Below are 13,254 nucleotides of genomic sequence, written 5' to 3' on the forward strand. Positions count from 1 at the left end.
AGCCCGAGCAGCCGCAGCAAACCACAGCCCGAGCAGCCGCAGTAAACTACAGCCCGAGCAGCCGCAGCAAACCACAGCCCGAGCCGCAGCAAACCACCGCCGGAGCCGCAGCAAACCACAGCCCGAGCAGCCGCAGCAAACCACCGCCGGAACCGCAGTGTGGAGGGCGGATGAGTGAAGTGCAGCCTTGCTGGTATGCCTGAAAGCACCTGCCCCGCCTGCCTGTGGCTGAACTCGGCGCTCACAGTTTTCAGGGAGAAGTCTGACCCATGTTTATCAGATCAGAGTTCAGAGCCCACGGGGTCAGAGGTTCCTGGCCTGGACCCTTGAAAACTATTTGCCTCCCTGGGACCCCTGAGAGAAACAGGCTGGGCTCAGATCTTGGCAGAAAGGCCTTTCCTCAACTCCCCCAACACGGGGACCACGTGTGGATCCACAGGCAGACGTTCCTCGTCCTCCCCGACCTGGGGGGTGGAGGCTGTGCATCTGGGGACAAGATGCCCAAGTCCTAAGGAGGCCTGGGAGACAACTCTGCTGCCTGTTCCATCCTAGGCAGCCCAGGCTTCCTCCTCACCTTCCAGATGCCCCCAGCCCAATGACAGCCAATGAAGATTGCCGCACCCTGACCTAAAGGCCACGCCAAGCTCCCCGCTCTGCAGACCAGCAATTCCACTTTCCCTGCCTGGGCTATTCCCTCCTTGGGAAGCCGCGGTGAGGCCAGCCTGGACCACCCTGCAGGCCAACTGCCAGCTTGCGGTCAACGCTCCTGCCACCATTCTCCTCATAATGTCACCACTGCCCCATTATCTCGGGTACCCGTTGGTTCCCTCTGTACTCCCCTGCCCAAAAGCAGGCATCATCTACAACTGTCCACAGCCCCGCATCCTCGCGACCTCCACCCTCCATGCTGTAAGAGCTGGATGAATACTCACCTAATGAATGAAAGCAGATGCTGTTGTTACTGGTGTTTGACAGGGAAACTGAGGCCCAGTGAGGCTGAGTGACCTGCTCAGGCCACACAACCAGTGAGACATGTCCCCACTGGGACCCCCGGGCCGACTCCAGAGCCTGCATTCTCAGTCATACGAAGTAAGCTAGGACGTGAATGAAGACACCCAGCATGCCTGCCTCCTAAGAAACACAGCGGCCCAGGGGCCCGGGACACCAGGGGTGGACTTCACTGGGCTGCCTCAGCCATCGTTCCCACCCGAGGAACGGGCAGTGGGAAGGCAACGAGGTGTCTGCAGGGGCCCCGAACAGCTCACTGCTTCCACCTGCTGAAAATTCTGCTCACGTTCTAACAGGACAGGTGTTCCTGGTTACCAGTCTCACAAAATCAGCTGCTGCATTGCCAATAAACCCCAGGTGGGTCAGACCTGCATAAGATCAGGTCCCAGGATGCCCCCACCAGGTGGGAGGCAAGAGGGGGTGGCAGCCCCACAGCCTTCGAGTGCTCTGGGGGTCACACCCCGCTGTATCACCCATGCATATTGATCCCCTGGGCCTCCCATGCTTCCCTGCCTACTACCAGTCCCCCACCCCAGCTGGGGAAGTTAACACGGGCTGGGATCTTGATTTATTTTTTTTGAGATGGAGTCTCCTTGATTTATTTTTTTTGAGATAGAGTCTCACTCTGTCACCCAGGCTGGAGTGCAGTGGAGTGATCACGGCTCACTGCAACCTCTGCCTCCCGGGTTCAAGTGATTCTCCTACCTCAGCCTTCCAAGTAGCTGGGATTACAGGCGCCAACCACCACACCCAGCAATTTTCTGTATTTTTAGTACAGCCAGGGTTTTACCATGTTGGCCAGGCTGGTCTCAAACTCCTGACCTCATGAACCACCCGCCTCGGCCTCCCAAAGTGCTGGGATTACAGGCATGAGCCATCCCGCCTGACCTTGATTTCTTTATCTGCAAACTTGAGATGAGAGGGCCACCCTAAACTCAGGATGTCCTGAGGATTAAAAAAGGTCAATTTACACAAAGGAGCCTCCGGCAGGTGTGACCACGCTGACTAGGTGTCCCTTTCGGACCTCCCATAGGTAAACGTGAGGGCTCGGCTCCGAGTGCAGAACACAAAGCTGAGAACAACTATGACTACGCAAAGACGCTGGGGCACTGAGGAGGCACAAGCTGTAGCCACCCTTTTTGTTGGGGGTGTGTCCTCCCTAGCCAACACATCCCTTTTCTGGAAACAGCCTCCACCACCCTCAGGGCGGCCCCCACCCCCTAGACAGGGCTGGTTGGCCCTAAGGTGGACACCGAGACGCTGGGCCATCCGAATTCTCCCTGCTGTGGAACGGGACGAGGGACGGTGGCAGCACTTGGCCCTTGACCAGCCTGGTGGGCGGTGAGGGCCGGAGCAGCTGGGTCGCTCTGCAGGACAGCAGGATGGCGCTGAGGCCGGAGCCGAACAGGGCTCTGGGTTCCCGCAGCTTCCACTTCTCCGTTTCCCCGGAGGTTACTGGGACTTCCCTCGGAGCCTTCAATATACTCCATTTCTTGCCTAGGCTAGCTTCCATAAATGGCACTGAGACGGCCAATTTCCAAAGAATTAAAACCATAATAAAAAGCACTTAGGAAAGAGCTCCTATAAACCAGTAAGAAAAAACGATAACTCAATTTTTTTAATTTTTTATTTTTTGAGACAGAGTCTCCCTCTGTCGCTCAGGCTGGAGTGCAATGGCGCAATCTTGGCTCACTGCAACCTCCATCTCTCAGGTTCAAGGGATTCTCCTGTCTCAGCCACCCCAGGAGCTAGGATTACACGTGCCCAACACCACACCCAGCTAATGTTTGTATTTTCAGTAGAGACGGGGTTTCACGTGTTGGCTGGGCTGGTCTCTAAGTGATCCGCCCGCCTCAGCCTCCCAAAGTGCTGGAATTACAGGTGTGAGCCACTGAGCCTGGCCCACTCAATTGTTTTAATGTGTAGAAGGCTTCGCCAGGCACTTCAACAGCAGGATGAGAAACAGATGGCCAATTCTCATACAGAAAGGCGCTCAACCTCACTGGTCTTCAGGGAAAAGTACAATGAGAAATCCAAGGTGAAATTGAAAAAAATTTTAAATAGCACACACCCCTCACCCTACCTAGTGCCAGTATGAATGCAGAGCGACCAGCACCCTTGTTCTTGCCTGCAGGAATGCAAATTCGTTAACTCAGAAAAGTTTAAAATCTACGAAGGCTGAATGCACCCCAGCGCCCCCACAAGTCCACCTCCAGGCATAAAAATGCACCCAAAGAGATAAGACTCAAGGGCTGACCACCGCCAGACACGAGGATGTCCCCAGCTCCCTCGGAGCCCGTCCACGGGCAGCACCTGGACGCTGGAGGGTCCCACGGCAGACGCCAGATCACTCACAGCTCACAGACCCCGCCAGGCCACTGTATCCCACTTCATCCTGAGGTGGAGCAAGAAGAGCGACTCCTGCCAGTGCTTTCAAGCTCAAACCCAAGCAGAACTCGCCCAGGGAGGAAGTCAGGGGGGTGGTTCCCAGGGAAGAAGGGAGAGGCCGATTGCTCAGAAGGGGACAGCAGGGGGTCTCTAGGGGCCGGCACTGCTCTATTTTTCTCAACGTGTTCACTTTGTGATCATTTATCAAACTGCATGTTAATGAGCTGCACGTTTCCTAAATGTATGGTAGCCTCGGCCAGGCCGAGTGGCTCCTGCCTGTAATCCCAGCACTTTCGGAGGCCGAGGCAGGTGGATCACCTGAGGTTAAGAGTTCAAGACCAGGGCCCAGGGAGGCCGAGGCGGGCAGATCACGAGGTCAGGAGATCGAGACCATCCTGGCTAACACAGTGAAACCCTGTCTCTACCAAAAATACGAAAAAAAAAATTAGCCGGGTTTGGTGGCAGGCGCCTGTAGTCCCAGCTACTCGGGAGGCTGAGGCAGAAGAATGGTGTGAACCCAGGAGGCGGAGCTTGCAGTGAGCCAAGATCGCGCCACTGCACTCCAGCCTGGGGGACAGAGCGAGACTGTGTCTCAAAAAAAAGAGAAGCGTTCAAGACCAGCCTGACCAATGTGGTGAAACCATCTCTACTAAAAAAAAATATTATATACAAAAGTTAGCTGGGGCCGGGTGCAGTGGCTCACATCTGTAATCCCAGAACTTTGGGAGGCTGAGGTGGGTGGATCACGAGGTCAGGAGTTTGAGACCAGCCTGGCCAACATGATGAAACCACGTCTCTCCTAAATATACAAAAAAAAAAAAAAATTAGCTGGGCATGGTGGTGGGCGTCTGTAATCCCAGCTACTCAGGAGCACTGCTTAAACCTGGGAGGCAGAGGTTGCAGTGAGCCAATATTGCGGCACCGCACATCAGCCTGGACGACAGTGCGAGACCCCGTCTCAAAAAAAAAAAGTTAACTGGATACGGTAGCCCACACCTGTAATTCTAGCTCCTCCAGAGGCTGAAGGAGAATTGCTCAAACCCAGGAGGTGGACGTTGCAGTGAGCTAAGATCGTGCCACTGCACTCCAGCCTAGGCGACAGAGCGAGACTGTGTCTCAGGAAAAAAAAAAAAAAAAAAAAGATTATGTTAGCCTCAATTTATTATTTTTTATTTACTTGATTTATTAATTTATTTAGAGACAGGGTCTCACTCTGTCTCTGTCACCCAGGGTGGAGTGCAGTGGAGCAATCTTGGCTCACCGTCAACTCCACCTCCTCGTTTCAAGAGATTCTCCCACCTCAGCCACCTGAGCAGCTGGGATTACAGGCGTGCACCACCACACCTGGCTAATTTAATTCTTTTTTTTTTTTGTATTTTTAGTAGAGACAGGGTTTCGCCATGTTGACCAGGCTGGTCTCAAACTCCTGACCTCAAGTGATCCGCCTGCCTCGGCCTCCCATAGTGCTGGGATTACAGGCGTGAGCCACTGCAGCCAGCCCCCAACACCTAGACATTTTTAATGTCTATGTACAGTATGTGTACACACACACCTTTTTTCCCCAAAGCACTGAAGCAATCTTTTCTTGCTTTTGATTCCCCAGAAGGCTCCCTGGGAGTCTGGGAGCTCAGAGACATCACAGAGAGCATCTGTTCCGCAGGGCAGGAGCCCCGTTAGAAGAAAGCTTCAGTTATGTGAGCAGTGGCGCCACTGCTGAGCCCTGGGGAGCCAATGCAACCTTCTGCCCACCTGAGGGATGCCAGGCTCCACTGAGGCCACACACCCAAGACCATGAGAGAGGACCCAAGTCCCCAGCGAGCTGGATGAAAGGACTCAGAAAATGGTGTTTCTTCTAACGGCCTCAGGTCTTGGTTTCAGTCCCTCCTCAAACGCCTCGCTTCTTCCCCCAGTTCTATGGAAAGGCAAATGACCAAATGCTTGCTCAGGATCCAGTGACCCCCCAACACTGCTCCAGGTCAGCTTTTTCGCAAACAAGCAGAGGGACACAGGCCCCTCCTCTTCCATCCCCCTCCTAGGACGCAGGAAGGGGCTGAGCTTTGGGCAATTCTACAGCTGTTCAGCGAGCACAAGTCAGGCACTGCAGGGATGGTCCACACGACACCACGCCGTCCTCCACGGGACGAGATGACCCCCAAGCGCAAAGCTAGAGAGCCTCACGGGACACAGTGGAAGGGCACAGGGAAAGCCAGGCAATGTGGGACCCAGGCGGCACTGCGTCTGGGAGTTGGGCAGGCAGGAGTGGTCACCGCTCCAGGGTCATCCAGGAAATACAGAACATTTTCCGGAAAACTTCCGGGCATCATGAAAAACAAAAGCCGGGCTGGATGGCGGCCAGGGCCTGTCCCTCCTTGCTGGCTCACATGGACTGGCAGCTGGACCTGAAAGGGGCCCAGGGAATCAGAGGTGACCCCCAAGGCTCAGCCAGGGAAACCTGGGGCCCCAGTGAGCAAAAGACTGGCCAAGGCCACTGAGGAAGTCACTGGCAGAGCTGGGGCTATCATCAGCCCAGGACTCTGAAGTTGGTGCTCCTCCCACCACACGCTACAGGGTTGCCCCCAATGGCAACTGCAATTTTCACAGCTTGTTAGGATTGCTTTCACCTTCGAATGCACCCTACTATGAAACTCAAGCCCTTTTTAAAAAAAAGTTTATTGATATATATATTTTCTGAGACAGAGTTTTGCTCTAGTTCCCCAGGCTGGAGACCCTGGCTCACCACAACCCAACCTCTGCCTCCCAGGTTCAAGTGATTCTCCTGCCTCAGCCTCCCGAGTAGCAGGGATTACAGGCACGAACCACCACGCCCGGCTAATTTTGTATTTTTAGTAGAGGTAGGGTTTCTCCATGTTGGTCAGGCTGGTCTTGAACTTCTGACCTCAGATGATCTACCTGCCTCGGCCTCCCAAAGTGCTGGGATTACAGGTGTGAGCCACCGTGCCTGGCCAATTTTTATTCATTTTTAAATAAATAGAGCCTGGGCACTGTTGCCCAGGCTGGAAAGCAGTGGCGCGATCTCGGCTCACTGCAACCTTTGCTTCCTGGTTTACAGCAATTCTCCTGCCTCAGCCTCCGGAGTAGCTGGGATTACGGGCACCCACCACCACGTCCACCTAATTTTTTGTATTTTTAGTAGAGGTGGGGTTTTACCATGCTGGCCAGGCTGCTCTCAAACTCCTGACCTCTAATGGTCCACCCGCCTCAGCCTCCCAAAGTACTAGGGTTATAGGGGTGAGCCACCACACCCGGCCAAATTTTATTAATTTATTCTTTAGAGATAGAGTCTCACTCTGTTGCCCACGCTGCAGTGCAGTGGGGCAATCATAGCTCATTGCAGCCTTGACCTCCTGAGCTCAAGCAATCCTCCCACCTCAGCCCACCAAGTAGCTGGTGGGACTAAAGGTGCACACCACCACACCCAGATAATTTCTGTATTTTTTGTAGAGACAAGGTTTTGCTGTGTTGCCCATGATGGTCTCAAACTTCTGAGCTCAAGTAATCTGCCCATCCTGGCCTCCCAAAGTGCTGGGATTACAGATGTGAGCCACCTCGCCTGGCCGTGAGTGACTGTTTCGTGGGCACTGGGTTTCTTTTTGGGGTGATGAAGATGTTCTGGAATTAGACAGCGGTGATGGCTGCATAACACAAGCATATTAAAAACCACTGGACTGGATGTTTTCAGTGTGACTTGTATGCTGTGAATTAGATCTCAACAAAACTCTTATTAAGAATAGCCGGGCACACTGGCTCATGCCTGTAAGCCCAGCACTTTGGGAGGCCGAGGTAGGCAGATCACAAGGTCAAGAGATCAAGACCATCTCAGTCAACATGGTAAAACCCCATCTCTACTAAAAATACAAAAAGTAGCTGGGCATGGTGCTATGCATATATAGTCCCAGCTACTCAGGAGGCTGAGGCAGGAGAGAATCGCTTGAACCTGGGAGGCAGAGGTTGGAGTGAGCCAAGATTGCGCCATCGCCCTCCAGCCTGGGTGACAAGAGCAAGACTCCATCTCAAAATTAAAAAAAAAGAAATATAAAGAAGGAAATTTTTTATCACTACTAGATTGGGAAGGCAATATATCACTAATAGATTGGCAAGTATCACTTGCCTTAAATAGGTAAAGTTATCTGGAAAAAAAAAAAAAACAACTGAGATGCTAAAGATCAAAATTAATGTAGAGATATACCATGTTCATGAATTCCAAGAGTCACCATTGTGAAGACGGCAATTCTCATCACATAGATCTATATATTCAACGTAATACTTACCAGAATTGCAGGCTGTTTTTGTAGAAATTGACAGGCTATTTATAAAATATATATGGAAATGCAAAGAACTTAGCATAACCAAAACAATTTTGAAAGAGAACAAAGTTGGAGAACTTATGCTAACTGATTTCACAACTCACTATCAAACTACAGTAAACAAGCCAGTGTGTTGCTGGTCTAAGAACAGACCAGGATTTCTCAGTCTAAGCACTATAGATATTCTGGGCCCATTTATTCTTTATTGTGGGGGGCTCTCCTGTGGCCTGTACCCTACAGATGCCCCCAGCTGTGACAATCACAAATGTCTCCAGACATGGGCAAATGTCCCTCGAGGGTGCAAAACTGCCCCAGTTGAGAACTTCTGGGACAGACACATAAATCAGTAGAACAGAATGGGGGAGTCCCAAAATAAACCCTCACATTTATGGTTAACTGGTGGGGTTTCTGTTGCTGTTGTTTTGATTTTTAAGAGACATGGTCTTAGTGTGTTATCCAGCCACAACACCTGGCTTAGGTTAACTAATTTTCGATGAAAGTGCAAAGGCAATTTGATGGGAAGATGATAGTCTCACAACAAATGATGCTAAAATAACTGAATTCCATCCACAGAAAAAGGGGGCTTAGATCTTTATCTCAAACCACAAGTGAAACAAATTCATTTGGTCAGGTACAGCAGCTCACACCTGTAATCCCAGCACTTTGGGGGGCCAAGGTGGACAGATTGCTTGAGTCCAGGAGTTTGAGGCCAGCCTGCACAACATGGTGAAACCCTGTCTCTACAAAAAATATACAAAAACTTTGCTGGGCATAGAGGCACACACGTGTAGCTGGGAAAACCCAGCTACTTGGGAGGCTGAGGTGGGAGAATCACCTGAGCCAGGAAGTCAAGGCTAGAGTGAGCTGACATCATGCCACTACACTGTAGCCTGAACAGCAAAGTGAGACCCTATCTCAAAATTTAAAAAAAAAAAAAAAAAGAATTAACTCAAAATGGATCAAAGACCTAAATGTAAGAGCTAAAACTATAAAACTTCTAGAAAAGGCCGGGCACGGTGGCTCATGCCTGTAATCCCAGCAATTTGGGAGGCCAAGGCAGGCAGATCACGAGGTCAGGAGTTTGAGACCAGCCTGGCCAATATGGTGAAACCCCGTCTCTACTAAAAAATCCAAAAATTAGCCGGGCATGGTGGCTCGCACCTGTAATCCCAGCTACTCAGGAGGCTGAGGTAGAAGAATCACTGGAACTCGGGCAGAGGCTGCAGTGAGCTGAGATCGCACCACTACACTCCAACCTGCGTGACACAGCGAGACTCTGTCTCAAAACAACAACAAAAACAAAATGCTAGAAAAAAACAGGAGAAAATCTCTGTGACCTTGACCCAGGCAAAGATTTTTTTTCTTTTTTTTTTTTTTTTTTTTTGAGATGGAGTCTCACTCTGTCACCCAGGCTGGAGTGCAGTGGTGCAATCTCAGCTCACTGCAACCTCTGCCTCCCAGGTTCCAGCGACTCTCCTGCCTCAGCCTCCCAAGTAGCTGGGACTACAGGCACATGCTGCCACACCTGACTAATTTTTTGTACTTTAGGAGACACGGGGTTTCACCGTGTTGCCCAGGATGATCTCGAACTCCTAAGCTCTGGCAATCCACCCACCTCAGTCTCCCAAAGTGCTAGGATTACAGGCGTGAGCCACTGTACCCGGACTTTTTTTTTTTTTTTTTTTGACATGGTGTCTCACTCTGTTTGCCCAGGCTGGAGTGTAGTGGTGCGATCTTGGCTCACTGCAACTCAACTCCACCTCCCAGATTCAAGCAATTCTCCTGCCTCAGCCTCCTGAGTAGCTGGGATTACAGACGTGTGCCATCACGTCCAGCTAATTTTTGTATTTTTAGTAGAGATGAGGTTTCACCTTATTGGCCAGGCTGGTCTCGATCTCTTCACCTCGTGATCCGCCCACCTTGGCCTCCCAAAGTGCTGGGATTATAGGCATGAGCCACCACGCGTGGCCCCAAGATTTCTTAAACATAACTCCAAAAGCAGTATCCACTTAAAAAGCAACAAATGAGACTTTGTCAAAATTCAAAACTTTTGCTCTTCAAAAGAAACACCATTAAGAAAATCAAAAGACAAGCCAGACTGGGAGAATATATTTGCAAATCAGATGGCTGATACAGGAATCTTATCCAGAACACATAAAGAACTCTTTGTCACAACTCCATACGATAAACAATCCAGTTTTTAAAAACTGGACAAAAACTCAAATAGACACTTTTCACACACACACAAATATACGAACAGAAAGCAAGCCGGGCGCAGTGGCTCACCCCTGTAATCCCAGGACTTTGGAGGCCAAGCTGGGCAGATCACCTGAGGTCGGGAGTTCAAGACCATCCTTGCCAACATGGTGAAACCCCGTGTCTACTAAAAATACAAAAATTAGCCTGGTGTAGTGGCAAGTGCCTGTAATCCCAGCTACTCGGGAGGCTGAGGCAGGAGAATCACCTGAAACCAGGAGGCAGAGGTTGTAGTGAGCCGAGATTACACCACAGAACTCCAGGGCAACAGAGCAAGACTCTGTCTCAAAAAAAACAGAAAAGGCTGGGCAAGGTGGCTCACGCCTGTAATCCCAGCACTTTGGGAGGCTGAGGCAGGCAGATCACCTGAGGTCAGGAGTTCGAGACCAGACTGGCCAATATGGTAAAACCCCATCTGTACTAAAAATTTAAAAATTAGCCAGGCGTGGTGGCATGCAACTGTAATCCCAGTTACTCGGGAGGCTGAAACAGGAGAATCACTTGAACCCAGGAGGCGGAGGTTGCACTGAGCCAAGATCATGCCATTGCATTCCATCCTGGATGACAGAGCAAGACTCCATCTCAAAGAAAACAGAAAGCAGATCACTGATGAGCTGAGGGTGGGGGTTGGGGTAGGGACTTTGCAAACAGATGGAAGGAAACTTTTACAAGGAAAATGTCTGTAATTGTGGTGATGACTGCACAATTCTTCTGTTTGTTTGTTTTTTTGAGACGGAGTCTCACTCTGTTGCCCAGGCTGGAGTACAGTGGAGCAATCTTGGCTCACTGCAACCTCTGCCTCCCAGCTTCAAGCAATTTGTCCTGCCTCAGCCTCCCGAGTAGCTGGGACTACAGGCGCATGCCATCATGCCCGGCTAACTTTCTGTATTTTTAGTAGAGATAGGGTTTCACCATGTTAACCAGGATGGTCTCGATCTCCTGACCTTGTGATCCTCCTGCCTTGGCCTCCCAAAGTGTTGGGATTACAGGCGTGAGCCACCACGCCCAGCCAGATGACTGCACAATTCTATAATTTAACTAAAAGTCATCAAATCATGTTTACAATGAATGAGTTGTGTGGTACATCAACTACGCCTCAATAAAGCTATGAAAGAGTAAAATAGATACAGTGAAAACAAAGCAAATATTAAATTCAAGCTGAGCACTGCTGCAGAACATACTGAAAGTTCCATTAAGAAAACTGGACAGTGTTAAGTGTTAAAAACACATATATTACCACCCAGTAACTCTTTTTCCTTGACATAATCAACAAAATTGACAGATGTGAAAAGAAAACTTTCTCATGGGGTGATTGAATGGTCCATGGGGGCAACCCCTGAAATCATCTCAAATGTGTCCACCGTCCCCAGTCTGCCCTTGGGGAAACACACCAAAATTCTGCTGAAGCCCGGTCTGCCTCCCATCCATAACCTTACGGAGTTCTCCTTAAGGAGAGAGGAGACGAGGGGAGTCTAGGAAACCAGTGGGGCACGAAGGCAAGGACCGGAAGAGATGAACAAAGAGAAGCACAAGCATCTGCAAGGTCCCAGGGAAGGACGGAGAAGAGAAAGGGAAAAACGTAGCTGGAGAGGACCTGTGGACTGGACGGGCGCAGAACACTGCTGGCACTGGCAATATGACCCAGGCAGCTGTTGGGTTTCACCTGTGTGCCAGTGCCAACCAATTAATAGTGGCTGACTCAGGTGTTCCGTGATGGATGCTCAGGGGGAGGGAGGGTCATGAGTGATTAGCAATGACATTTCAGCCACAGTGGGATCCCGAAGTGGGCTGTAAACGCCATGTATGTTATTTTGTCCAGTCCAAGTGAAGGGACATCAAGTGAGCTCAGGTCCCAGGTGACAGGAAGTGCCACTCAACTTTTTGATATCTGTGTCATGCCACTGTTTACTATTAGGGTCATTAGCCAGTCACTTAGCTCCCTTTATGAGCAATTGTAGCAGCTGCCATTTGGGAACTTCTGAGCCAGGTGTGGTTTTGAGAGCTGTAAAAGCATCAGCCCGTTTTACAGATGAGGAAACTGGGATCCAGGGAGTTGAGCAACCTCGACCAAGCTCACTCAGCCAGACACAGGCTGGAAGAACATCAGAGATGAAAGAGGACAACAGCAAACTGCTCCATCTGATGTGGGGCCATCAGCCCTCAGAACCTCCAGGGAAACTCCAGGGCTGAAGCACCCAAAGGCCAGGCTGCCCTGCTGCTAGGCCTGGGATACATCTGTGTACTCCCCAGCAGGCAGGCAACAGTGATTTCTGCCTAGCTCTGAGTCCATCCCCTTCAGAGTGCCCCCAAACTGTGCTGGTTCCCCTCACTTCATCGCGGTGGCCCCAGCCCCTCACCTAGTCACACCTTACAAAACCTGGGCAGAGCAGTTTTTCAAATCTGAGTGGATGTCAAACTCACGTGAGGAATGGGTTGAAAACGTAGGTTCCCAGGCCCCAGGTGGTCCAAGGCAGGGCCTGGCATGTCTAACAGTCCTCCCCACTTGTGGACCTGGCCCACACTCAGAGAAATCTGGCCTGTGGGTGTCCAGAGACACCCAGGAGACTGAGACATCAGATCACATGAGACGCCAGGATCTGAGGACCCAATCTGGATGTCCCAATGATGCCCAAGTTCTCTCTCCTCTTCCTTCTCTCCTTTCCACCACAAATGACCCCACGAGGAGATGGAAGGTGAGAATTGGAGCTAGATGCTCCCAGTGAACCCATGCTCATCAATAGAGGTAGGAAGAGAGCAGGGACAAGCTCCCAGGGAGCCCCACACCTGGTCCTGGTCCCAACTGGTTCCAGCTGAGTCCTTGGCAGCCACTTCCTCCTTGACGGTTTTGGTCCCTCAGCCATAACACAGAGACCTGAGTATCGGTGGGTCCTCTCCAATCACTCTCCTGCCCTCTCAGCAAGGACCCTGGCCCCTCCCGATCAATTACAATCATCTCCTTGGGCCCAGCTCCACTCCTCCAACCCACACACCAAGAGCCTCCGTCTTGATGGGAGGGAAAGTGCCCAACCACAGGCTTGGCCTTCACACCAAGCCACCAAAGAAAGAGAAAGCCGGCCGCCGCGGTGAGGTCAATCTGATGACAATGAGCGCTTTCTAGGCAGGAGAGATGCGCCGGGACCCGCGCTCAGCACCCCGCCCCGCCCTCAGGCTTTCCTCCAGGAACTCCCCCGTGTTACGAGGACGGAGCTGCGGCGCCCGGGGCAAAGCGACTGCCCCAAGGTCACCCAAGCCGGGCAGTGGCAGCGCTGGGTACGGC

The 13,254-nt window shown here is 51.3% G+C and overlaps 1 protein-coding gene across 1 annotated transcript in view; it reads left to right on the top strand.

Annotated features, from left to right (window-relative positions):
* Nucleotides 1-13,254, top strand: part of UBALD1 (UBA-like domain containing 1) — a 38,785-nt gene that overhangs the window by 9,105 nt on the left and 16,426 nt on the right. Inside the window, exons 2-5 of the mRNA XM_011978499.1 lie at nucleotides 3-174; nucleotides 854-909; nucleotides 2,042-2,349; nucleotides 5,433-5,611. Coding sequence (XP_011833889.1) covers nucleotides 3-174; nucleotides 854-909; nucleotides 2,042-2,349; nucleotides 5,433-5,611 — 715 coding nt within the window. The remainder of the gene's footprint in view (nucleotides 1-2; nucleotides 175-853; nucleotides 910-2,041; nucleotides 2,350-5,432; nucleotides 5,612-13,254) is intronic.

Source organism: Mandrillus leucophaeus, unplaced genomic scaffold, assembly GCF_000951045.1.
Source record: "Mandrillus leucophaeus isolate KB7577 unplaced genomic scaffold, Mleu.le_1.0 Scaffold195, whole genome shotgun sequence".
Lineage (NCBI taxonomy): Eukaryota > Metazoa > Chordata > Mammalia > Primates > Cercopithecidae > Mandrillus > Mandrillus leucophaeus.